The following is a 27,482-nucleotide window of genomic DNA, read 5'->3' on the forward strand; positions in this document are numbered from 1 at the left end:
GGCGGGGGGACAAATGGCGGCTGATATGAGGTATCTCCTTTTCCTTGTGCAATGTGCAACTGTCTTCCTTCCTGGTACCAGGCAGACACTGAGGAGAGATCATGCAGGAAAGACTGACAGGGCAACAAACAAACAGGTGATAGAACAGCAATTGGTCCATACCCATCAAGATTTGCTGGGATGATTTGCTGGGATGATGAACTTCTCAGAATGCACTACTTTCAGCAGTTGAATACTTGGGGAGATGAACTCAGGAGTTGCCCCTCATATGATGGAGCTCATATGGAGGGTGGGGACAGAAGGATTTCCCCTACTCCTACTTAGATTTTTCAGAACTACTACTTAGAAAGTGAGTGAAATTCAAACTATGTACATTTCTCCAGAAGTTTCAGCAAATTATATTTTACTTCAAATACAACTCAACCTAGGCTACTATGTCCAGACAAGCTTTTTAATCTGTAGTGAAATAACAAACTCAAGACCAGGAAGCATCAGAAGCAATATTAGACCAGATGTTCAAGGGATGCCATGACTAAAACTATTATTTGCCAAAATAAATCCATGTTTTTTTCACCTGGAAAAACCAACCTGCCTCTTATGGCTTCCCTGCCTTTTCTTTGCTTTCCTCTTACAGAAAATGAAAATCCATCTTCACCATTCCCCTCTCTTCTCTGGATGCCAAAGAAACTATTTTAGTTTTGTCTTCTTGTTTCAAGAAAGCAGCCAAATGTTAGACAGTAGTGTGTTTTAATTCATTTTGAAAAACAAACTCACATGATTGATTCTTCAGGTCCCCTCACTTGGACCCAACATACTATGAAGTCCAAACAGCTCTGCATAGTTACATTAAACGGGTTCTGTGCTGCAAAGTCACTGGGTGCAGGTAGCAGTGAAACATTCCCAAGACAATCACTAGACATGCAGAATGCCAGCCAAAAGCATGGATCACTTTCAGGGGTCTTGCCTTAGGGAGCATGAGGCTGTATTTTGTGTGCATTGACAACTGTATAAGGTAGGCCAAGGGAGCAAAGCACCCCCTATTTCTCTGAACCTAAAGGGGTGTCTTTCCAAAAGAAGTGTCTTTCCATCCCTAAACTTTGGAGCCAGATACTCCTCTGAGTTGTATGTGTTGCTCCTTGGAGAGTCAAAGCCAGGCCACCATGAGCATGAAAGCTGGCTGACTCCTCCCTCCTCATTCCCCAGCATGGAGAGAACATCTGCCATTCACCCCATGAATCCAAAAGAATCCCCCCCTTCCCTAGGTTTAAGCATGGACGTAGGCCAAGCAAGCCTTGGACACCCAGGCCTGTTGCATTGTAGCTATGTTGGTATATCCCATGTACAAGGTGGAAAAGTGCTTTTGTTTCTCTACCTGATCCAGCTGGGGAGGGGGTCTTGGGGGCTGGCTGCCTAATTGGCCCCTAGCCCATGTGCTTATACTGGGATCGATCCCTAGGGATCTGAACCTGGTTGGCAGTCATTTTGTGGTGGATGTGGTAAATCGCCAGTGTCACCACAATGACAAGGCCTAAGATGAGCCCCAAAATCAGGGGCAAGGTTTCCTCCAACTGCTCCCGCTCATCCACTGGACACTTATGCTCTGAAATGGGAAAAAAGAAAGAAATCAGCTCCTGTCCAATATTTTTAATCCTAAGTCCTCCTATCAAAACTAAAAGGGAATTGGAAGTGAGAAGATTTCTCAACCAACATTTGAGGAGACTCTTTTTTTTAAGAAATGAGGTTTCCCCAATCAACCATGAGAATGCATCACTTAATACCTCTGCACAAGGTAAAATTAAAATTAAAATTAAAATGCATCCATTCAACAAGGCAACATTCAATCATTGGATTCCTGGCAGGTGCCAACAAAATGACCAGGTGCTTGATTTTAATTCTCAGAATTTCAGCATTAAACACAACCATCATCATTTTTATTGCTGGTTTAATTTTTTAACTTTCTATTGAAGTATGTACACATAGAGAACTACACACACAATCTACAGTTTTCAAAAAGACTGAGAAGATCAAGTGTTGGTAACGACATGGAGCCATCAGAACTCTTACACATAGTCGGTGGAAGATGGTACAACCACTATATAGAACTTAACAATAGCTTCTAACAAAAGGAAATGTACACTTACCTTGTAACCCAGCATTCCAATCCTAGGTATTTACTTAAGAATAATGAAAACATGTGGATACACAAAGACTCGGCATAAATGTTCATGGAAACATTATCCACAATAGCCTCAAACTGGAAACAACCCAAATGCCCATCAAAGTGGAATGGAAAAACAAACCAGTCCGTTCATACAATGGAATATTAATCAATAATAAAAAGGAATGAACTATGGCTACATGTAACAAAATGGATGAATCTCAAAAACATTCTGTTGAGTGAAAACTCTAAGACCCATATTCTAAGTGTACATATCACATGATTCCATTTATATGATGTTCAAAAACAGGTAAGTCTATGACAATTGAAATTTAAAAAGTGTTTACATACAGGGAACAGGAAACGGAACTTGCGTGTGATGGAAATATCCTATATTTTGATCTAGGTAAGGGTTACATGGTTGCAAGTAGGGGTAAAAATGTATCAAGCTAAATATTTTTTTTCAAACTAAATATTTTAGGTTTGTGTGTTTTAAGATTTGTAAATTATACTACAATTAAAAAAAAAGTACAGAACTTGATGAATTTTCATAAATGAACATCCCACACAACCAGCACCTCGATCAAGAAAGAAAATGTCACCAGAACATTGGTGCTGATTCCATTTTGCATTCTTACCCTCAAGACAGTTTAATAGCCCTACACACCTCTATTTTCACCTACAACCAGATAAACAATTTTGGGGAAACCTGGTGGTCACACAGTTTGTAGACCGGAGCAGAACTGCATTCCTAAAGGGGTGCCTGGGTGGCCCAGTTGGTTAAGCAGCTGATTCTTGATTTCAGCTCATGGTTTCAGGGTCCTGGGATCAAGCCCCACATTAGACTCCATGCTCAGTAGGGGGTCTGCTTGAAGATTCTCTCTCTCCTTTTGCCTCTGCCCCCCACCCTCCACCTCTAAAATAAATAAACAAATCTTTTAAAAACTGCATTCTTTAAAACCAGGTATTTGCTCAGGTTCCTTTGCCCCTTGTGGGTAACTAGTGGCCTTTTCACTGAACTTATGAGCAATAACTAGAGAAAACAGGCTTAGATAGCTCTTCATAAAGACTAAGTTTCTAAGTTGGAGTGGCCCAGTAAACATTTATTGAGCACTAGGTGTGTGCCAGCCTCCTCCAGAATCCATGTTGGCATAGTCCTTCCTTCCATCTCTCCTCAGACCAGCAGAAAGGAGGATAAGGTCAGAGCCCTAAGTCTTTTCTAAAGTAGAACCTGGAAGATTGCAGGCAAACATACAGCTTTTTAAAAGCGGTATACTTAACACGCCTGATTTCTAAATTAACTTTCAGCTGTAATCACAGGTTGTCTCATTTAATCCCCATGACAATCTTATTAGATAAATACTGATATTATACCCATTTTACTCATATGGTAGAGTGAAGCTAAGTAATTTGCCCAGAGGAAATGAAGCCCCAACCTAAATTCCAACAGCCTAACTTAACAGTACCGTCAGGGTGGCACTTAACAGACATGGGCTAGGGGTAGAGCTAGTTAGGGTCATGTCAGTAGCAGACCAGAGCAACTGACATTTAAAGGCTACAGAATCACAAGGCGGGCAGGAAGGAGGGCTTCTGGGCTCTGTGGCTCTGTGTACTGCTCATGAAAATTCAACGAGGTACATGTTTATTACTAAGAAGTAGGAAGGTACTTTCAGAGGGGATGGATATGTTAACTTTTCTGGATTGTACTAATGGCTTCATAGATGTATTCCTAAGTCAATATTTATCATTATACACTTAAATATGTGCAGTTTTTTGTATTTCAATTATAACCTGAATAAAACCATTTAAAATAAATAAGTAAACATACACATACATATATTCCCTAGCTGAGAAGATATTTTTTTTTTACAAAGAAGATTTTTAAAAAGATATTTTGGCAAATTTAGGGAAATGTTAAGGATCTATTATTAGCACTAAACTTTGCTTTCTCCTTATTACAACCAGAGGGCTAAAAAGAATTAGTAGAGGACTTTTCTTTTTCACTATTTGATTCAATTATAATGAGTCCCACACTTTGAGCATCAGCCTGCAGCCCAGTATACCAACCGATTTCCCCGAGGAAAACTTGCTGTTGTTACAAGATGCGCCAGAGCCAGCTATGGTCCCAGAACTCCATACCCAGGTTGGTTTCCCCCTCATGATACCACATTGCCTCTTTAAAGAGAAAAACTAGTGCAAATGGGGTTTCCTGGTGTAGGGATTTTCTTAACAACAAAGGCTATTTGTTTTCCTCACAACATGCAGTTGCCCATGTAATGTTAATGTAGATTGTGGGCTTTGCTCATTTGTCATGTCCTAGCTACAAACTTACACCCCGCTATTCATAACACACCCCTATCAAGCACACCTGAGTTTGTGCTAATGAGATCAATTTGGAAAGTCCATAGGCTACCTTAAGATTGGGGGTTGGTTGCCAGGAGAAGCAATCTTGTGATCAGAGGGTTGGAACTTTCAGCCCTACCCCCTTGATTTCCAGGGAGTGGAAAGTGGCTGGAGATTCAGTTCAATTACCAATGACCAATGACATAATCAATTGTGCCTATGAAATGAAACCTCAGTAAAAACTGAAAAGGATGGGATTCGGAGAGCTTCTGGTTGGTGAACACATGGAGACTTGGGCAGAGTGGTGGATGTAGAGAGAGCATGAAAGTTCCACCCTCTTGTCCTATACCCTACATCTCTTACAATTAGCTGTTCCTGAGTTATATCTTGAATAAAATGCTTCTCTGAGTTCTCTGAGCCTAAAACTCAGGAAAAGGTCATGGAAATCTCCAATAGCAAGTTGATCAGAAGCCCAGGTACAACCTGGACTTGCATTTGGTCTCTGAAGTAGAGATGAGGGGGTAGTCCTATAGGAAGACGCCCTTAACCTTTGGGATTTGATGGTATCTCAGCAGTGTCAGCAGTAAGGTGAACCAAAGAATACCCAGCTGCTGTCAGAGAATAGCTTAGTGTTTGGGAAAAACACCCACACATCAGAATTGGTGTCAGAATCATACTGTCCTAAGTACTATATTTAAATGGATAATAAATTTGGTATAGTTATAACTATAATATTTTAATTTTAATAACTAGAATACCATTGTGGTTTATTTCTTTTTGTTTTATTTTTAATTCTAGTATAGTTAGCATACAGTCTTATGTTAGTTTCAGTGTACAATAGAGTGACTCAACAATTCTATACATTACTAAGTGTTCATCACTACGAATGCATCCTTAAATCCCTATCCCCTATTTCCCCCATTCTCCCACCTACCTCCTCTGGTCACCATTGGTTTTTTCTCTATAGCTAAGATAATGTTTTTTTGGTTTGTCTTTTTTTTTTTTTGGTTATTGTTCATTTGTTTTATCTCTTAAATTCCACATATGAGTGACATCATATGGTATATGTCTTTCTCTGACTGATTTATTTCACTTAGCATTATAATTGTGGTTTACTTCTTAAGAATATTTTTTTGTTGCCTTAAGACAAGACCTGAACTAATCACACCACAGAAGGGGGTATATTAAACTATTAACATGTCAAAAATAATAGTCATGGGGAAAATAAGGGGATATAAAAATATGAGAAATAATGAATCCCCATCTTCATCCACCCACATCCACTAAGTGGTCAAATAAGTAATTAGTGAGTCTACCATCCCTTACCCACCATTCCAAAATCCACAGAGCTCTGGAAATCCAAAGTACTCTGTATTACTCATTTGGCAGCAAAATTTGACTTGAACTAATATCAGGATGCTCATGAGTCTCATTCATCCTACTTAGCATGAAGATTCACATATTTCACTGCAGGGAACAGATATATTAATTTATTTGATGACAGGGGCTGCCCTGACTCTTCTGGGGTTTTCCATAATATATGGACTATGCACTGTATTGTCTTCCTAAAGTCTAAAATATCCTGAAGTCTGACACCCATCTGTCCCCAAGGGTTTTTATGAGCCCATAGAAGTTCACACACTCCACTTTCAGGCTCAAGCTAGTGTTTTCAAACTCTGCCTCTGATCCAAAGGGGAAAAAATGTTTTACATTATAACTCAGAACATATATTTACACACATAATTAAAACCAAAGTCTCACAAGATAAGACCTATCCTGACCTTGTGCATCTAACAGTTCCTCCACACCAGTCTATTCTCTTTCACTTAAAAAGTGCTCACCATGACCCACTAGGGCAGAAGGTGCCATCTTTTTTATACCAATAATGATGAAACCATCATTCTTTCTAATTATCATGGTTACAAATGCAGAAAAATAAAGCATGTAGATAGAACTACAAAGGAAACAGATTACGCTGAAATTCAGCTACTAAAATATTTTTAAATAAGTTGGGAGAAAGTAATACATGTACTCCTTTATTAGTACATATACTGGCTGAGATTGCAAAGTAATAAGAAGTACCACTGTCACTTTGCAAGATCTGTGCAAACGAATGTCGGATAAAAATACCTATTATTTCTGTTGGTGATAAAGTCACCGCTAATTATTAATTATTACCAATTACACTGTGAGTTGTTCTTTTCATTTATAATTGAAGGGAATGTTAAAAGTTAGAAATTGTTGAAAATAAAGATGCAAATTTTTCCCATTAAAATTCACACAATCCCAGAATCCTATCCACAACCCATTTGGACCCTAGGGTTAAGATCCTATACAATGATTATACAACCCACAGAGTCTAAAACAAGGAAGGCCCTAGATTTCTGCCTGGGAAAAGAACCTCATTTGGCTTAGCCCACGCTTAAGCTGGCTTTGGATGCTCAGAGACCCCTAACTCCCTGTTTACCTCCACAAGGCTTGGGGTCCCTCATGCCTCCACCCTGGCTGGGCTCAGGGTTCTAAGTGCACAAAACAGAAGCCTAGGGAGGATGTCCTATGGCTGGAAAAGACAACAACCAGTCTAGTATAGTCATTGGAAAGAATCAGATGAAGACAGATCAGACAACAGAGGGGTAATCTGTTGCCAGCTACCATGGCCAAACAAGGTTCCCTCAACCATAAATCCAATGCCCCCACCAAAATCCTGATTCATCTTAGGTTCTGTTTTTCAGTTGATGCTTTATTTTCTTGTTCATTTGTTTGATGACCATCATTTTTGTGTGTGTGTGATAGTTTAAAGACCATCTCAATGTTGTATTTACTCCCAGAAGCTGACCAACTACAAGAGCTGTTCATTGTACCCCAAGGAACAGCACTGAGATAAGCAGTGGGCAAAAAGGCAAGCTGCCTGCTTTCTCAAGCTCTCTTAGCAGCACAGACTGTTCCTGTTTGAGGAGAGGGCAAGTCTTTTGCTGGCTGGGCTTCTTCCATTCTGAGAGGGCAGCTGGTGGGAGGAGCTTACTCCTCTTCCCATTTTCTCTGGACTGGCTCTAAACTCCTGTAACCTCAGCAAAATGTATTTTGTATACAGAGAAACTGTTAGCATGAGTGGGCTTTGGAGACCTTTGGCTGGAGACAAGCAGATACTCTCACAAAGATGTAAGCACTAGCAATAATAAATAAATAAATAGGGACGCCTGGGTGGCTCAGCAGTTGAGCTCTGCCTTCCGCTCAGGGCGTGATCCCGGAGTCCCGGGATCAAGTCCCGCATTGGGCTCCCTGCGAGGTGCCTGCTTCTCTCTCTGCCTATGTCTCTGTCTCTCTCTATGTGTCTCTCATGAATCAATAATAAAATCTTTGGGGGAAAAAAGAAAAATAAATAAATAACATAATAAAAGCAATTACTGATAGACGCCACTGTGTGTCAGGCACATGGCAAGCACAAGGAAGAGTTGTATAAACTCTTTTTCACTGCTCTGTAATCTCTCCCATGGCAGGGAAGGTTCATGTATCCCAGTACCTAGGTGCAGCAGACCCAGACAGTGTCTTATACCTTGGCATTCACCATTCCCACATTTTCCAGCGGGTTTTGCGTACAAGGCAAGTCTTAAAGAGTCAACGCCTCTCCTTTACCCAGCAGCCATCAATGGTGGATGGGAATTGGTGGGTAAATGCCATTTTCCCACCTCTCAGGCCAGATACTCCAAGGTGCTTCTATACTCCTAGTATGAGCCCCAAGTGCCCACAATGTGAACCTGCTCACTAATGCTCCTTAACTGGTTGCCTTGCCTTCCTATCTCACCTCCCCAACCCCCTACCAGTGCATTCTAGAATCACCTCCTAAATAAACTGCTTGCACTTACATGGTTGCATAGGATCTGCTCCTGGGGGAACCCAGCCTGAAACACTATGTTCCAGGACAGTACCTAGAACACTGAATTCTACAAATGGCTAGCTACCTGACCCTACACTAGGGCTCCACTTTCCAGCCCTCAACACAGTTCTTAGCAGGGCTCATTAAGAGGATTATCCGCTCCCCCCCCCTCCCAGATGCTTACCAAGGAGATCCTGAGGAGCAACTATCCAGGGTGACAGGTTTCTTGGCTGGTAGGTGCTAAGTAAAGCACAGATCTGCACAATGCTCTGGATCAGCATCAGGTAAGCCTTCCTGTACTTGAGGCATGGCAGCTAGCCACAGAATGCTCTACTGGGGGCTGGTGTACAGAGCAAGGTAAGGCATGTTCACTTCCACTAAAACACAGATCCGGGTAAAACACTGATCATGTTGCATCTCCCAGTTATGCTGTTAGGAACACCAATAAAAGGCCCATGAATTCAGAGGACCTGACAATCTTTGTAAAGACGCCTCCTGCATTCACATGTTTATTAGAGTTGCTTGGTAGGAGCAGCTGAGGCTCTGAGAAGCTAAGAGCATAGATCTGGTACCCAAAGACAGGCTCCTGCTTCAGCCCTTGCAGCCACCAGGAGGGGGGACTTCACGAATAACTTGGCTTCTCTGAGCCTCAGTTTCTCCACAGTAACCTGGGATCTCAGTACCTTCTCTACAAGCTTGTTTGTTTGCTTACTTATTATTCTCTCTTGAGAACTGAAAAGGGACCAGCCTATATGTGGTAACTTTTAAACGCCTGTTAAACCTGAATCTTTAATAAAGGGGAACAGAAACACCCTTTGTGTTCTGTTGTTTCTTACATAATTACCCATACATAAAAGTTACCTTTCATTCAAGCCATTAAAATTCTCAGGCTGATTTTTTGCCTATCAATGATGTAATCCTCATCCCATCACAGCCAGAAAACTCTTGGGGTGCTCAAAGGGATACACTACACGGATTTAACTGTGGAAGGACACGTTACTCAACCCCAACTGGGAAAAGAGGAGGTGCCTTGAACTACAGGGTGGTAGTTGCCATGAAAGTGTATTTGGTTACAGAAATGAGCCAAAGTAGCCTCTGTGTATTGGCCCTAGGTGGTTTATTTCTTCACTGCAGGCTGAGACCATTAGCTCGAAAGCCTGCCATGCCAAACTCAAATTTTTACGCATCTAGTTATTTAAAAACCAGCCCAAACAAGTACATCTTTAGCTATTTAGAGCCTGCCTGCTTTGCATACCAAACCTCACCCAACAGCTGTTACCCATTGATAAGATAGAGCCTTATAGGTATAAGGCCTCAGCTTCTGCTGCCCCTCAGAGCTTTCTGACCCAGAGACTTCTTATCCTGCTGCTGAGCCATATCACCTAGACACGTAAGCTCCCTCCTCCATACTCCTCTCTTCATCAGGAGGTCCTCTGCCCTCCTCCTCTTCTGGATGGTGGTCCCCATAAGCCTCTCTCTGGACAGTCTCATGCTCCAGGCAACTTCCCCTCTCACATAACCCTGTCCGAGTACCACCAAATTAAGCTTGTGTGTTATTGCCTCTCAAGGTCATATCTTTTTCTTGATCAGCTCAAGATCCCTCAAACCCCCTACAGTGTTCCACAGCATCACCAGGGAGCTTGCTAGAAATGGAACATCTTGGGCTCCACCCCCAGACCTACTGAACCAGAGTCTGCATGTTAACAAGATCACCAGAGCTGTGCACAATGCAGCTGAAGATTCCTGTGCATTCTGCAGTTGGAGACATGCTGGGCTAAGAGACTTCTGTTGAGGATCAGTGTAGTTGCTGAGCTCAATGCACTAAAGGGATTTATGTGATAAAGACGTCAACCCCCATTTGAGCTGCTTTCAGTCCCATGAGTATCCAGTAATCCATTTCACTGACCCTTCCTTGCTTTTCTCAGAATCTATTAAGCAGGCAGGTGTGAAAATTCAGACTGCCAGTGTGGCCCCCTTACTGGTCCTTCATTGGAACCCCTTTTGCTGTAAACCCTGCACACGTGAGCCAACCACACGTACATACCCCTGCAGTGGGCATGCATATATATGACCAGATACTGCTGCTTCCCCCACGCAGATAGAGGCAATGCATCAGAGCTTCCTGAAGTTCTATTTTGGGGGTGAAGGGGGGGGCAAGAGCCAAATCCCAAAAAAGCACCCCAAAAGGAATCTTTTGGATTCCATCAAATCAAATACAATGATCTCTTACAAAACACAGTGGGGGTCAGGTGCTGAGAGGCATAGAAAGGAGGAGCCAGGAACAAAAGAGCCCCTGCTACACAAAGGCAAATAGATCCAGTGAGTGATTCTGAATGAGGCTTGCCTCCTCCCAGGAGTAGGAGCTTTGAGCCCCAGGGCACCATACAGGAGGGAACATCCTAATTATTACCCAGAAAAGCCTGGGTGAGACAAGTACAATTTGCTCTTGCTTAATATATCTGCATTTAGAAAGTTCTACATGCTTACAAACTCTCTAAGTCTACCCAGCAACCATGCCCATCCATCTAGGATCTGAAAGTGGATAAAAACTGTTTTTCAAACAAAAGATGCCCATTAAGTCCATGCCATGAACTTCACTGATTTTCAGGAAAATAGTTCTGGCCCTTACTCAGGACTCTTTTATTCTCACTTTGTATAGGATCCTAAACATTGAGATTTGGTTTCTCAGTTTGTAAATGAATATAAGCAATAATGTAGACATAACCCAGAATGAATTAAGGTGAGGTTGTGCTAGGACCTAGTAAAAGCAGCCATTTATAGCCTGGTAGCACCAATAAGTAAGGAAGTGCCTAAGAACAGCTGACTAGTAAAAAACAAAGAGTAATTAGAGACAATGAAAAGTCCCCTTATAAACTCAAAAGCATCTATGGTAGGGGCCCTGGGGACTGATTCTACACAGTCCAATGTGTTTCTCGTGAATTCCCAGTCATCAGTAATCATAGCTCAATTGCGTTTAATTATAGTTAATAGTTTCCGTTTAAGAAAGACACTGTTACATTTTACAAATACTTTTTATATTCAAACATTTTCAAAAAATGCTAAGTTCTTGATACCTAGAGTTTAGTTTCAATATTCTGGAAGATCTATTCAAATGGAATAGCCTATTCTTCCCTAAGTTTGTAGAAGTAAGTGTTGTATTGACTTAGTAAATATATTAAATTCTGATTCATCTGGCATTCAAGCATTTCGGAGCCTCTGTTAATTGTGTCCACAACTTTTGAATATCAACTCGGCCAAAGTTCACTGGGCATCTACAGTGTGCCAAGCATTGTATTAGGTGCTAGAAATGCAAAGATGAAAAAAGAAGTAGGCTCTTCTGTCAAAGACCTTTTAACTTAAGAATGCTCAAATGGTCTTTAAATAATCCTAGTGGGGGTGGGGTAGATGCTATTCACTATAGTTTGAGTTGAAAGATGAATTTTATGAAACCTGGATTCCCTGGGAAATGATTTGTGTATAACACAGATGGCGATTCCCTGATTGTTCATTCCAGTAGTTGTCTTCACCTGGGGATCCCCAGCCCAAAGCAAGACATCTAGAAAGCAACCAGAATCTCATTTCTTAACAACCTTCTCCAGACCAGAAAGGACAAGTGCATTGAAAAATTTACTTACCCTCCACGTGCCCAGTGTAAATGGGTGCTAGACTCAAAAAAATTGCAGAAATATGGACTGCCCTTACACCCAACCTGTGCTGGGCTGCAGAGAACCAAGAGAATGTGGACCTCCTGAATCTGCCCAGCTATATCCTGCCTGACCCCCTTTCAGAGACCAGCACAGACGGGGAAGAGCCTTTCTCAACACCACAGAGGGAAAAGATTAGGGGACCCTTGCTTCCCCAGAGTTTCAACGGTGTTTCTCCCCACAAAGGTGAGTGCTGGAGGGAGGCAGGTCTTCATGAGTCTCTCTGTGACCTGCACATGTATGCATGCCCGCATGCCCGCGCACGCGCATACACACACACACACACACACACACACACATTCTAGCCACACTAAAACTTAGACTCACAGGGCTAGAACCTATAGCTGCAAGTGCTGAACAGAGGAACTGAGGCCCATAGAAGCAGAGGCCCTCCTGCAATCCACGGCTCTGTAGGTAAGTACTTGAGATTTTTAGCTGCCTTTTCATTGGGAAATTGGCATCAAAATTACATACAGGTTTTCCAAATGAATTTTGTTACCTCTTTGGCAAGGAGAGGAAAGAAAAGATGAAAAAATGAGGGGAGAGTGGCAGCAAGGAAAGGAAACAGGAGAGGAAAGAATGGAGCAAAGGAGGAAGGGAGAAGAAGGAACCACTGGGAAAAGTTGATACTGTTCCTAAAATGCTACAGTGAGAAGAAGTATCCTGTCAGCCTAAAGAAAATACAAGTGGTAACAGCCTGGGACCCTGGCAGGTGCCCCTCTCCATCCACCCTGAAGTCAGCCTTCGCTCAGAACCCTTCCTCTCACCGCAACCTACCTTCACTGAAGACAAAATCAGAGATGATGTCAAAAGGCTGGATGTGGACTGCGGATAGAATCATGGTGACTGTCTTCTGTGGATCGCTGGAGGCTAGTGAAATGGACTGCTGAGCTTGACACTCATAGGACTTCCCAGCTGGGGTGACCAAGGCAGAGAGGTGATGTGAGTTGGCCGTGTGCTTCCCAGCTGCAAGGAAGGCCCAAAGCAACTGTTAGGACCCTCTTTTTGGAAGAATCCTAATCTCCTAATCTTCTGTGCCAGAGAGCTGGCTCCTGCCTCTCAACTCCAGACGCCTTTTTGATCCTCTGTGTTGCTGGGGCTCTGCTAATGGCATCAAGTGGTGACAAAGGACAAGTACACCCACTCTTTTGTAAGCAGGGGCTCCTTAAACATTGATCTGAAATTTCATGTCTGGAAAAGGAGAATGATACCTAAAAATCTAATTTTTTTTTTTTTTTTTTTTTTTTTTTTTTTACTATATAAAACCTGACAATGAAGATTCCAAAGAAACAGTGACTTGATCTTCCACATCTCACACCAGACTACACGGAATAAAATTTCTTCCTCAACAAAGCAGGGCTGATTGCTGGTGCCCTGGCCAGATGCCCTAATAGAGAGAGGTTTTTTTGGAGGTTTCCCCCTTTTTTCTCCTTTTCTGGCATATGTTTGCATGGGTTTTTCTTCTTTTCTTTTTTTTGGGGGGGGGGGAGGCATCTAATTTAACTGGAAGTAGTACTTGAATATGGATTTTGATGAAGAGAAAAAAATGCTCTTCTTACTGCAATGATAAAAAGAGGTAGAAAGGGCGAACTGACATGAACGTTCTTTCATGTGCTCAATAAAAATCTCTTCCTAACACAGGTACTAAGGTGATGGAGAGCTTCATCAGGAGATTAGACGGTTTACTAAATAAATAAGTTAGGTAATTAATTTAAGTGTGGTCTTTCGTGGTGTCTGCACATGTGAACACTCTTATTTGGGGAATGGCTGTTGTTCTTGCCACGATATTTCTGGAGGATCTGGGTGAGTCGTTGGAGTGATGGGCAGGGAAAGATAAATAAATTAGGACAGGGTTCAGAATCAGAATCCGCTCTGGGGTGGCTGCAGTCGATGACTGAAGATTGAGTGCGAGCCTTAGGGCCTGGAGCAGAAAGATAGCGAAGGCCAGCAAATCCTGGGCGAAGGGGAGTCGGCTGACCCTTTCACGCTTCTGCTCCTGAGATGAAAACCCGGGGTGCAGGGGGAAAACACCGCTTTGCCTTTCTCCGTGCTTCTTTAAAGGACAAATCATAAGAGACGGTCGTGAAGCAGCCAGGGGGTGACAGGCCCAAGAGAGGTCGCATCCAGAATCAGGCTCGGGTGGTGGCCGGTCCTCAAGGCCCCGCGTTGCTGGCGCAGCGACAAGGCCCAAGGTCCCGCGGACGCACCGCGGCTCCCGCTTCCTCTACCCGGCGAGAAAGCCCTCGGCGGACCCGGCCCGGAGCGCAGAGCCAGGATCCGGTTTCCGTCAAACGTCCGGATTTCCTGAGGAATTGGGTCTCCACGCCCGCGCTCTCTGCAGCGCCCGCGGTGCCGCAGGCTCCCTCCCCAGCCCCGAGGCCTCTACTCACCACTGACTGCGTCTTTAAAATGGGTCTTCTCCGAGGAGTCGTAGACGAACTGGACTTTGCTCAACCTCCACGTCGCCTCCGGTCCCTTGGACGCGTTGCGACTTTCCTGCCGAGCGGGGGAGGCGCGCGTCACTCGCCCCCACGGCTTCTGGGTGAGGAGACCGGGGGGCGGCCCCCGCCCACACCCACCCCGAGGCCGCGCCGCCCCTGCGCGCCCGCCCGCTCGGGGTTACCTTTACGAACAGCATTTTGAGCGCATACGCGCGATCCACCCAGAACACCTGCAGCTCCGACTCGTTGTGGCCACAGTGGCCCTTCACCTCAGCTCCCCGGGTCAGTGAGATGTCGGCCTGTTCCGTGATCAGCTGGGAACACAGACGCCCCGCACCCCCTCAGCGAGCCCGGCCTCCGCGGGGGCTGGGAAGGGCGGCGCGTCCAAACTCTGGGCTGCACGCCTGGGCGCTCCTTTGCGCGCGCGCTCCCAGGTCCGGGAACATGCGGTTAGATGCTCTACGTGCAGACCCGGCCGGCCGTTAGGGAAGCAGAGAAAGGGGGGTTACTTTCAAAGCAGGCAGGGCGAGCAGAAGGCGTTACAAGCTGACACCCCCATGCAGCATTCGGGAGCAGCCTGCAGGGGCGCAGAGGGGAAGGCAGGCGACCCAGGTCTTCACGGGGCCTTGCCGGGAGGGTGCCCTTCGCCCCTGGAGCCCTAGGAGCAAGCCGGGAGGGAAAAGGTTCCTTACATCGACATAATTGCTGGCCCACACATCATAAGGGACAATAAATTTGGCTGCGAACTCGGCCATGAGACACGTCGTCCCATTTTCCCGCACCACAAATATATCTTTTTCAGGGTTAGTGGAAAGGCCTGAGAGATTTTCCACTTCTTGTTCTGCCGTAATTCGAGCCATTGTATCTGCGGAAAGACAAACCAAAAAAAAAAAAAAAAAATCCTATGGTTTCCGGCCTCAGTGAGCCCACGCGTCGTGGGCGCAAGGGTGGAGAGACCGTGGTCTGCGGGCTTTGGGCTGATAAAGTTCCTGGCCGGCGGCTGTGCGCTCTGCGAGCCGTTTCTCTAACCTAGCGCCGACAATTTCAACTCCACTGCGATGAATTAATTTTTATAATAAAAATAAAAATGTTTAAATTTGAATCGTTACTATTTTGTAAGCCGGCTGGCCTTTTTCTTCACCTTGGGCTCTTAAACCCAACCTTTCTTGCCAGTGCTCTGACCCCCACGAAGCAGGCTCGCGGAGCCTTGTGTCTGGGATGTGCCGCACAGGTGTGTGGCCCTCTGGGGAATTCCCTGCCACCAGCGGGAAGGCCCTCCACCCCGCCCCCTAAGAAGAAAGAAAATAGCAAAACGTAAGGGCCACATTTTGACCTAAGCTACTGGTTTTACTCTGCCGGTTCTGTTCTCAGCAAACAGTGCACTCTGCCCTCGCGGCCGCCCAGACGCTACTCACAGAACAGCATCAGGAGAACTCTTAGTCTGTAGACGCTGGGAAAGGCTCTTCCTCGGAGATCCATGCTCGCCGTGCAGCGAAGGAGGCCAGATGTGCTGCTGCAGAGGCCGCCCGAGAGGGAATCCCTCAAAGTCGCCGCTGGAGTGAGCCGGGGTGAGCGAGGGGCGGGGGCGCCGTGCGGGGGGCGGGGGCGGGGGAGCGCGAGTTCCCTGCGCGCGGGCGGAGACCTGGTGGCGGGGAGCCGCACCGACCCGGGCCGCCCGAACGCGAGGCGGCTCACTGCGGAGGAGCCGACCGCGAGGTGAGGGAGCTGTCCGCGGCTGCGAGTGCTGAAAGGGATCGGTGGTGGTGGTGGTGGTGGTGGTGGTGGTGGTGGTGGTGGTGGTGGTGGTGGTGGTGGTGGAGGAGAGCTTGTTGTGGCTCGGCTGGTGCAGACAGCCAATGGGATGTTGGGGGGCTAAAATTTTCCCCGAGTCTGTTTCCTGTTCTGCAGTTGCATCTGCAAAGATGACTCTGTCCGGAAAAACTTAACAGCACTCTCAGACTTATTCAATATCCCTGCCAGGTACAGTTATTAGGTGGTGTAGATATCACATCCCTAGAGTCCTGGCTTCTGAAAATGCATCTGGTTGCTGAAAGAAAACGGGAGAGCACAAATTGTTGCTGCTTTGAGGGAGGAGGAGTAGGCAGAAATAGAGAAGGAAAATGCTATGGCAACAGTTTCCTGCATTTGGAGACATCCCCTTCTCTCCCCTGCTCTCAATGAGCTAATGGGTTTAAAGTTAAATTGACGCCTCCCTAAATGGGGCCGTCAGTCAGTGCAGTAATTCAGGCTTATTTTCTGTTAGTACTGCTCTCTGATTGCATGAGGGCTCTAAACTCTGGGGTCACCTACCCTCATTATACTGTGACTTTTATGCCAAGAGGCATGTAAGTGAACCTGAAGTTTGGAGGGTTATCTAGGGTCTCTTAGGACAGCAATGTTACATAGTTATGTAAACATGCACACACACAGATATTACTCTACAGCCTCTAGTGGGACGAAAAAATAAATACTACTGGGCTAATTCCAATATTTACATAAAATGGTAGCTTGCTTTAAAAAAATTTTTTTTTGCTTTGTACGTCAGAATGCAGCCTTTTCAGCAGTAAGCATGCTGTCCTCATCAATCGTATTGATGTCCAAATATTTCCTGTCTTACAGGCTGTTTGTTGGATTATGTGGATAATCAGTAATATAATGTCACAAAATAAACAATGTCACCTTAAGGGAGAAATTGCAAAATATGTTCACATGCGTTGCCACATTTGAGCCTCCTTACCATGTTAGAAGGTAGACATGGGAAGATATGCCTTATTGTGGTTGTACATTCCCAAAACTGAGGCTCAAAAAAATTAAATGACCTTCCCAAATGTCACATGGTCAGTTAGAATTAAAATAGAAAAATCACATGCTTTAACTTCATAGGGATCATCTTCATTTTTCCTTATATAATACTTTGACTCCAAAATATACCATATTTTCATTTGCATAAAATCTTTATTCACTGACCAAATAACAAGCTGAAATCCCAAATCTCTAATTAGATCAATAGCAATTCAAGCTATGAAGTAATATTTAAATTGATAGCATATTTTATATCTTTATTTTTATCTGTTATTTTATATTTCATTCAAGCATTTCTCAAGGACTTTACATAAATGTTTATAAACAGAAGAACTGACGCCAAATTGTGATTGCTAAAGTCAATTATTATTGGTTATGATTGGAATTTGCAAAATTTATATGGCTTACAGTTTGTCATGTTAACAATTGCTGTAACACATTTTCCTGCAGTACTGTAAAAAATTTAAAAACAATGATTCATATGTAATGAAGCATTTATATTCTCTGTCCCTCCATCTTTTCCTTCAGTACTTTAATGAGGAAAGAAATGGATAGATTTTAGCCTAGGATTCACTATTTATTGCTTTTATGCCCTTGTGCAGATTTATCCTTTTCCTCAACTAAAAAACTGGAATAATACCTCAGGGGATGGCCGGTTAGGCCAAGTGAGACAGTAAGTGTAACATCATTCAAAACAAAAGATTAATTTATTCGTAAACATTAACTGAATACCAACTATTTGCAATATGCTTGGTGCTCTGGGAATCCAAAGATAAACAAATACCATTATACAAATAGAAGAGATTGTCTGTAAAAGATTATGACAATTTCTCTTGTGATACATTGTTGCAGATGTTCTCATTTATAGGTTATTAAAAGATCAACTGAATTAATTGATGAATATCTACTTTAATAAGAAAATATAGATGAGAAATAACATGGATCATTAATCTTAAGTTGTTATAGTTGATTATTGATTTCATTATAAATCAAATGGTGGTTCCTTTGAAATGCTTTCTTTTCACACCTGACATACATGATCTCTTTGTTGACACCACAGAGTACTAGAATGAATTCAAAGAAAAAAGGAAGCAGTTTTAACTCTTTCTTCCTAGGAGGATTATCCTCAAAACAGAATTAAATTTCCTTGTAGGTGTTTAATTTTAAAGATAGCTTACAAAGACCCCTGAACTTATTAAGCTATCCTCAGTGATTCTTATGTTGGAATAAGCATTGGATCATTTTCCCTACAGCTTTTATCTACATTAATTAAATAAACTTCTAGTAATCCTTTATTTTTTAAAGATTTATTTATTTATTTCAGAGGTGGGGGCGGGGAGCATGAGAAGGAGGGGCAGAGGGAGAGAGAGAAAGAATCTCAAGCAGACTCCACACAGAGCCCAACACAGGGCTTGATCCCAGGCCTTTGAGATCAGGACCTGAGCCAAAACCAAGAGTCAGATGCTAAGCCAACTGTACCACCCAGGTGCCCCTCTAACCATCCTTTAAAAACCATCCTGTTTATGCTAAGTGCTTAGGAAATATCCTTTTGAAATCAGCAAAGAGCTGATAAAGGAGTAAAATTTACTCCTTATATTATTAGATAATATCTTAAGATAGTAACAACATTTTTCAAAATTTGCTCCATTCTTCATTTATTGAATGGGAGAGAAGGTAGGAGAAACTGACATAAACAGGGACACTCATGTGGATAATGGTGGTGTCATTTCCATCATTGCTGCTGGAGGTCAAAACAAAATGTCAGGAGAAAACATGATCTAAGTATGTTGCCTTTGGAACTTTCTCTAGATTTTTTTTTATGTCCCTTCAAAGGATTCTTTTCAATTCATGTATTTCCTTATTGAATTAGCCTTAATGAACTTCATGCTATTGAGTGGTTACTATTTCATAGAAGTGGAAGCAAAGGGCCCAGTGTGTATAGACCTTTCAGTTTGAGTGAGAGAAAATAGGAAGATACATGAAGATGTAGGGTTGCCTGGCATAAGGTGGGCATAGATGTTTAGGGAAAGATTAAGACAGCCATTGCAACTGACCAAAGGAGGCCTCTTGGAGAAGGTGGGTGTTAAAAAACATGGACATACTGACCTGGGGGAGATAGACAAGAAAGGGCAATGCCAACAGAAGAAATTTATATTAAATAGGAAAGCCAGTACAAAGATGTATCTCTTCATCCGTCCATGTTTATCAATCTGTGATAAAGAAGAAATTAGGTCCATTAGGCTATGCAGTTTATAGACTACATAGCACTACTTACCTTCTTTATCTGATAATATGCTCTACATATGATATATGGAAAAAATGGCATATGCAAACCTTACCCTAAATAAAATTAAGTATTCAAATTGTTAGGTATAACTCTTTATATTTGGTCACACAAACAACTGACTTGTATCTGTAGATCAAACAACAAAATTACAAAAATCAGGAAAAATGGATAGAAACCATATTTATTAGCTTCAAAAGAGGAAAGCTAGGCTTGTTGTAGTTGAAATTTGGCTTGTTGATATTTCATTCCACCTTACAGTGAAATGTAAAAATGTACTCTGGCTATGTTGTCCCCAACCCTTCCAAAACACACACACACACACACACACACACACACACACACACACACACAGAGAGAGAGAGAAAGCACACGTGGATGGGATAATTTAACTAAAAGAAGGGATAATTTAACTAAACAGTACACCTCTACATAGAGGTTAAGCCCAAAACTACTACTTACCCAAACCATTTCTTGTGTTCAGCTTATCACTGAACACTTACTTCATTTAATTTACTTACCGCCTTTGAATACCTTTGAAACCCTTCCTAGGATAGAAACCCTTTGGGGATAGGAACTGAAAAATAAGTGTACACGAGAATATTTGCATAAGTTTCCAAATCCTAGAATAGTTGGAAAGAATCAGAAAATTCAGTTTGAGGTCTGATGCACTCAACTTGCAGGACCTTCATAAAATTTTCTTCATCCTTTCATTTCCTTGGTCTCAAATGCACCTACTTTAATGAAGCAAGAGCTGTTTCTGCAATGAGGGTAACTAGTGGAAGAGGCAAGGCGCCAGAATAATGGCCCTTTCATCGGCCAAGGATGTTTATGCTAAGTACTTAGGAAATATCCTTTTATGGTTTCATTTAGAATAAATGCCTTCACGTAGGAGAGAACAAGAGGGACAAAGTCCATAAAACAAACCTCCAATAAGCAGATGGTAAGGCCTGGTAGTCATTCCAGAAAAAGTTCAGTCACAAATGAGGCAGTAATTAGTTAACTATTTTTAAACTTCTTTTAAGTTAGTTGCCACTAAGCTCCAGCTGTTAGGCCTTGGAGTACAGTCCTCTCTGCTTTCCTAGTGAGGAAAATCTTAACTTGGAGGCAGTGAACTTTTCTGCAAAGGACGAGAATCAACTGAGAATTTTAAAAAAAATTCTTTTAAGAAGTTTTTCTCTCCAAGAAATAACAACTACCTCATTAGGCCTAAGGTTAGGTGAACTGTGGCTCATTTAAAATAGTTTGCTACCTGAATTCTGTGATAATGTGATTCCTTAACATCTCCTTTATGATGTGTTACAGGAGTTCCTGGTCCCCAGTTAACTACTCTTTTAATTGCCTATTTGACCTTGTCTGCATATTCACTTGAAGATGTGATGGGACTGAGCATAATTTATATTAATTGCCTTTGGGAGGGGACAGCGAGAGTGGGGTGGCCAGTCTGCTGTGCTTTGAGGGAAGCTTGGAGTTCTGGAATGCCCTCCGGTGTTCTGCTGTTGTAAGGTTGGGATGTGTCTGTGACTGTTTTTGTGAAAACACTGTACAGATGCTCTGGGAACCAATAAAGGGAAAGAGGAAGGAGTCTTCAGTGTATTGCAAAGGAGCTGGGAATGGCAGTCCAGGAAGCGATATGTTAGTTTTTACTGACGACAACTTTGGTGAGTAGCTTCACGGCTCTCGTCATCAAAATGTCTTTCCTAAAGGATCCCTCCAGGTCTAAATACAATGTTTCTATGAGTGACCTTAGTTGGGAGGTGATCTGCGCGAGTCCTTTAGGGGAAAACATGCTGGCAATTCATTATTAAAACATCCCGTCTCCACGCGAAATAAGTGTGCGCTGCTCAGGACTCATGGACTGTGACCTGTGCTGTTACCTTTGGGTGGCACCGACGTAGGTGGGCAGGTTGCACAGGGCTTGGAGTTTCGCAGGGCGCGCAGGCTGCAGATTCCAGGCCTGGAAGCTTCTGCCCGAACGAAAGGAGACGCCGAGCGCCCAGCCGCCTGCAGCCAGAGCTGGCAACGACCTCGACCTGAGAAAGACGTTGGCGCCTGGCCCTTGGGTTGGACTCCTGGCACGTTGGCGTTGGCGCAGCTGCTGCAGGTGTAGACAGGGGACAGAAACCCCCTGCCCAGTTGTACAGGTGAGATGCACGCCGGCTCCACAGCGAGGGAAGGGGGATCTCTCACAAGGGCGCTGCGGTTGAGCAGGTTCGGCCAGGGCGACGGGACCCGTGGGGTCTTTTGTGTTTGGGCGTCGAGGGTAGTCAGGACGAGAAAAACGAGGAAGTCCCTAGCAGAGAGCGAGTCCCTGGCTCCCTCCCGGCCTTCTTCGGGGCTCCCCTGCCGCTGAGGTCTCGGCAGTCCCAGAGCTGGGGGGAGGCCGGCGGGGGTGAGAGAGACTCGGCTGGGGCGGGGCAGGCGGGCGGAGAAGCGGGCTGGGCCTGAGGGGGCGGGGAGGAGACCGGGTCCCCGAGGCAACGCTTCTCTCCCTTTCGGCCTCCCCGCGCCGCAGGGAAAGGCCCGCGAGGTGCCGCAGCGGCCCGGCTCCCGGAGCCGGAGCTGGGAGGATGCACGCTCCAGGGCCCTGGCGCTCGGGGAACCACGCGCAGCTCGGGCTTCGGACAGCCCCGGGCCCCGCGGCAGGCTTCCCGGACCGAGGGCACAGTCTTCTGGGGGGCGACCGAGGCCGAGACCGCGGAAAGGCCTGGAAGGGTGGGCAGGCGGCGGAGGGGCGCGGGCCCTTGGAGGAAGCGGCCTGGAGCAGGCAGGTCCGGACTGGGAAGGCGAAGGTGAGACGGTGAACGGACTCACAGGGCCCAGGGTTGTGAGCTGAGGGTACTGGGCCGCTTAAAAAAAAAAAAAGAAAAAGAAAAAAAGTCGATCAATCAATCAACTTGGGAAAGCAGGTGGGAGCAGAGGGCGCTCCCCACCCTGGGTTGCCCCTGCCGCGGAGCCCGCCGGGGCTGCAGGTCCAGGCCACCTGCGGGACGCGGGACGCGGGACCCGCTCCTGCGCGGCTCCGGGGGCGGCCGGTCCCGGTCTCTCTCCCCTTCCGTGCCCAGGGCCGGCCAAGAACTCTGGGAGGCCCGACTCCAGCCCTTTCTGATAGTCCCCTCAAAATAAGAATAGCATTAAATCCTGGGCAGTGACACTAGAAATGTTAACATCAGCCTTCACATACAACTCCATGGTCATTTTTTGACTCAAAAGCCAATGTGGGGGTGCCCCGGCCTTGCGCCCGCCGCCCCAGATCGGGCTGTCAGAGGCTTCCCCGGCCCAGCTGCCCAGGCGGCACCCTCGGGTGCCAGTCCCTCCGCCCAAATCGGTGTCCTCCCCGGGACGTTCTTTGTGTTTCTAATTCTCCCCGCGCTGTTTTATTTTTTTCTTTCAGTGGAGAACTGAGTCGGTCTATGGGGGCTGTGTCCCCGCCTCGCTCACAGCCTCGGGGATCCCCCGCCAAGCACATGGGCCTTGAGCCGGGAGCCCGGAGCCCGGAGCCCGGAGCCCCAGAGCCGCCCCTCCACGTTCGCCGCCTCTGTCCCCGGAGGTCGGGAGCCTCGGGGGCCGCCGCGGTTACTCCCGGGTGACTGTGGAGCGCACAGATGGGGGACGCCCGGGGCCGCGCTCCCGGCCTGCTGATGGATCGTCTCATTTCCCGACTTGATGGGCCGGAACCCGGGCTGGCGGGGGCGCTCTGGCCGCTGCACCCTGGTTGCGGAGCGAGGGTGCCCCGGGCGGATCCCGCCCTGCCGCGCCCTCCCCCCCGCGCTGCGCCCCCCCGGGTACCCCTTCCTCCGCTCTCTGTGCCCGCGCCCGCGCCGCGTCCGGGTCTGGAGGGCCGGGGCTCGGCTCCCGGCACCGCCCGCACCGCGCTGTCGCCGCCCTCTCCCGCCGGAGGCCGCGGGGACCGCGCTCCCAAGGACCCTTCGAGGGACCGACAGCCCCACCCGGGTCCACCCGAAGGCCGCTCCTCGCCTCGGCCTGGGAACTCCGGAGGGCCGCTGTGCCAAGGAAACTGCGCCCTGAGACGCTTGCATCGCGCCTTGGGGGGCACCAGTCTGTCCACCCTGTCCCCTCACCTCGTCCACAGTTCAGGCAGGCGTGGGAGGGGGCCAGAAGCTCGGGAAGCCAGGCTTCGGGGAGAGGAGGACGGTTGATCGCTGCCCAGGGATCGCTGGGCTCCCGGCTTCTGGGCCATAAGCCTGGGTTGGTTTTTGTTTTTGTTTTCCTTTCAGCTTCCCAGAATTTCGGAACCCAGACTGTGCTCCAGGTGTTCCTCCCGCTGGCTGGGGCTTGTTTGGCGCTCAGGGCATCAGGCCTGCCATCTCAAGGAATCCCCATTCTGGGAGTGTATTTGGGCTAAGTATCCTGGCCCACTCCCCACCTGCTAAGAAAGTGCGCACCCCTACCGCCAGGAAGGGGCCGCGGGGGTCAGGGGACCCAGGTAGTGCACTGTCCAAACGCTAAAGTGTGGTCTGTGGGCCAGTAGCGTCACCTTCACCTGGATACTGCAGAAGCCCAGGCCCCACCCATCCCCTGCATTAGAACCTGCATTTAAAAAGGTCACCTAGGGGACTTGGGTACCCTGCAGTTGGCTGGAGAAGCCCTGGCCTCACTGATAGAGGCTGAGCTACTGCTAACGCATCCCACCTTGTGTGTCCCAGCTTCATCTTCATCGTCTGTCAAATGGGACATGTTTCTGAGGTTCCCAAGGAATTCTTCAGCACCCCTGACATTAAAATCTCTAGTTGGTGGAGCCTGGCAGGAATGCAGCTCTAAGTGTCTCCAGATGATTCTAATAGCCCAAAAGAACAAGTGTAGAAATAACCCCCTTTGCAGATGAGTTGAGATAGGCCTGGGCCCTGTACAACACTGTGAGTACAGTGGTTAACACTCGGGGCTCTATAGCCAGATTCACCCAGGCCCCAGCAGACGGGGCCTCGAGACAGCTAATTAATCTTGCTGTGCCTCAGTTTCCTTATCTGTTAAATGGAGTTGATAATAATGCCCCACCACAAAAGGTATGGTTCAGATTTAGAACCAAAAATGTAGAATCAAATTCAGTAAATCCTAGTTTACAATGCCACATTTGTCAATCTCTCATTTTAAGCTAACTGACAGTCTACTTATTTACCTCTGCCTCAAGCAGTCCTCTTCCAGGGTACAGTGACTTGGTTTTGCTTCAATATTCATGTCTATTTTTCAACATTTTATTTATTGGAGTTCAATTTGCCAACAAATAGTATAACACCCAGTGCTCATCCTGTCAAGTGCCCCCCTCAGTGCCTGTCACCCAGTCACCCCATCCCCCTGCCCACCGCCCCTTCTGCTACCCCTTGTTCATTTCCCAGAGTTAGGAGTCTCATGTTTTGTCACCCCTTCTAATTTTTCCCACTCACTTTCTCTCCTTTCTCCTTTAATCACTTTCACTATTTTTTATATTCCCCATGAGTGAAATCAACATTTTATTATTATTATTTTTTTAAGATTTTCTTTATTTATTCGTGAGACACAGAGAGAGGCAGAGACACAGGCAGAGGGAGAAGCAGGAGCTAAACCACTGAGCCACCCGGGCTGCCTGAAATCAATATTTTAAAAGTGAGGGGTGGCTCAGCGGTTGAGCATCTGCCTTTGGCTCAGAGCCTGATCCCAGATTCCTGGGATCGAGTCTCACATGGGGTTCCTTGCATGGAGCCTCCCTCTGCCTGTGTCTCTGCTTCTCTCTTTCTCTGTGTCTTTCATGAATAGATAAATAAGATCTTTTTTAAAATTTTAAATGTGAATCTTAAAAAAAAACAAACATTTTAAATGTGAAAACAATTATTTCAAATGGCCTAGCAATTTAGTAAACCTGATCCTCTTTGCACTGGCAAAGTGTGCTTCTAGCTCGGTGGCTCACCATGGCAGCAACTGAATAAAAATACCTGGAGGGCTTGTTAGGACACAGATGGCAGGGCTCCACCCAGAGATTCTGATTCTGTAGGTCTGGGAAGGGGCTGAACAATTGTATATCTAACAAGCCCCCAAGTAGTGCTGATGCTTCTGGTGAGAGAGGACCACATTCTGTGAAGCACAGTGCAGATGAATGGTCTGCCCTGAGCATGGTAGGAATCTCAGCTGCAGCGTTGGCCATAGAAATATACTGCAAACTATAATTGCAATTTTAAATATTCTGGTAGGCACATTTTATTTTTAAATTGTTATTTATTATTTTCTCTTGAAATATATTTGGCATATAACCTTGTGTAAATTTAGGGGGTACAGTATGTTAGTCTGATACATTTAAATAGACTGCAATTGTAGCAATAGTTAGCACTTCCGTCACCTCATATAATTATCATTTCGTTTTTTGTGTTTTTTTGTGGTGTGAATGGTTAAGATCTAGTCCATAGCAAGTTTAATGATCATGATACAGTATTGTTGTCTATATATTGTACACTGGATCTCGAGGACTTATTTATTGGCTAGCTGAAAGTTTGTACCCCCAAACAATATCTCTACCAGTAAATGGTAATTACCATTTTACTATGTTTTTGAGTCTAGTAGCCACATTTTATTTTATTTTATTTTATTTTATTTTATTTTTTAAAGATTTTTATATTTATTTTAAAGAGAGAATCTCAAGCAAACTCCACAGTGGACACAGAACCTGACTTGGGGCCTGATTCCATGACCCTGAGATCACGACCTGAATGGACCCCAAGAGTTGGATGCTTGACTGTGCCACCAAGGCACCCCCACATTTTAAAAAGTAACAAAGGGGGCACCCGGGTGGCTCAGTCAGTCAAGTGTCTTCCTTCAGCTCAGGTCATGATCTTGGTGCCCTGGAATCGAGCCCCTCATCGGGCTCCCTGCTCAGTGAGGAGTCTGCTTCTCCCTCTCCCTTTTACCCTCCCCTCACTCATGCGTGTTCTCTCTAATAAATAAAATCTTTTTTTTTTTTTAATTTTTATTTATTTATGATAGTCACAGAGAGAGAGAGAGAGGCGCAGAGACGCAGGCAGAGGGAGAAGCAGGCTCCCTGCACCGGGAGCCTGATGTGGGATTCGATCCCGGGTCTACCAGGATCGCGCCCTGGGCCAAAGGCAGGCGCCAAACCACTGCGCCACCCAGGGATCCCTAATAAATAAAATCTTAAAAAATAAAATAAAAGGTAAAAAGTAAAAGGATAGAATTAATTTTAAGAGTATATTTTATTTAACAGGATATATCCAGAATTATCAATATTTCAACATTGAACCAGTAACAAATTCTGATGAGTTACTTTATATTTTGCATTAAATGTAAATGTACTTTGTATTTTCGTATTAAATGTTTGAAATCTAGAGAGGAGCCTGGTGCCAATGACATATAGTGTATCTGTTCTCTTTCAATCTTGTCATGGAATGGGCCAGGAAGGCATTAAAAGTGATTCTGAGGGACACCCGAGTGGCTCTGTGGTTGAGCATCTGCCTTTGGCTCAGGGCATGATCCCGGGGTTCCAGGATCAAGTCCCGCATCGAGCTCCCTGCATGGAGCCTGCTTCTCCCTCTGCCCGTGTGTCTCTGCCTCTCTCTATGAGTCTCTCATGAATAAATAAATAAAATCTTTAAAAAAATTTATGACTTGTCTTTGGCATAAATGTTTGATTCCTGGAACGTTCACTTTCGCAACTTCTTGGCCCTTGTCAAAATCATTCATTCATTCATTCATTCATTCTTCAAGGGGAGCTCGCTATGGAACTTGATCCCAGGTTCCTGGGACCATGCCCTGAGACAAAGGCAGATGCTCAACCACTGAGCCACCCAGGTTCCCCTAGTAATGAAACTATTTTAAAGAATCACAGGCTGGCATAGCTGGAAGTTGCTGCAGAGAATGTCTGCAGCCAAATTAT

The 27,482-nt window shown here is 45.3% G+C and overlaps 2 protein-coding genes across 6 annotated transcripts; one reads left to right on the top strand and one right to left on the bottom strand.

Moving 5' to 3' along the window:
• Positions 1 to 730: 730 nt before the first annotated feature.
• On the bottom strand, positions 731 to 16,125 carry LAMP5 (lysosomal associated membrane protein family member 5). Its single transcript, XM_038571630.1, has 6 exons — positions 15,936 to 16,125; positions 15,213 to 15,385; positions 14,703 to 14,834; positions 14,470 to 14,575; positions 12,857 to 13,045; positions 731 to 1,600 (listed from the first exon to the last, which is right to left on the bottom strand). Exons 1-6 carry the CDS (start codon positions 15,997 to 15,999, stop codon positions 1,422 to 1,424), a joined length of 843 nt encoding a protein of 280 aa, XP_038427558.1. The 5' UTR covers positions 16,000 to 16,125; the 3' UTR covers positions 731 to 1,421.
• On the top strand, positions 12,391 to 24,919 carry LOC119865624 (translation initiation factor IF-2-like). Of its 5 annotated transcripts, none has more exons than XR_005377603.1 (4): positions 12,391 to 12,493; positions 15,892 to 16,088; positions 20,912 to 21,750; positions 23,001 to 23,439. XR_005377603.1 is itself a non-coding variant. In XM_038571632.1 (2 exons), exons 1-2 carry the CDS (start codon positions 22,177 to 22,179, stop codon positions 23,082 to 23,084), a joined length of 306 nt encoding a protein of 101 aa, XP_038427560.1. In that variant the 5' UTR covers positions 22,077 to 22,176; the 3' UTR covers positions 23,085 to 23,439. The 5 variants fall into 5 exon arrangements, 2 of the variants coding, with proteins under 2 accessions (XP_038427560.1, XP_038427559.1); XR_005377602.1 differs by lacking the exon at positions 12,391 to 12,493 and adding an exon at positions 15,470 to 15,751; XR_005377604.1 differs by lacking the exons at positions 12,391 to 12,493; positions 15,892 to 16,088 and adding an exon at positions 16,130 to 16,236.
• Positions 24,920 to 27,482: the final 2,563 nt, after the last annotated feature.

This window comes from Canis lupus, chromosome 24 (genome assembly GCF_011100685.1).
Source record: "Canis lupus familiaris isolate Mischka breed German Shepherd chromosome 24, alternate assembly UU_Cfam_GSD_1.0, whole genome shotgun sequence".
In the NCBI taxonomy this organism is placed as follows: Eukaryota; Metazoa; Chordata; class Mammalia; order Carnivora; family Canidae; genus Canis; species Canis lupus.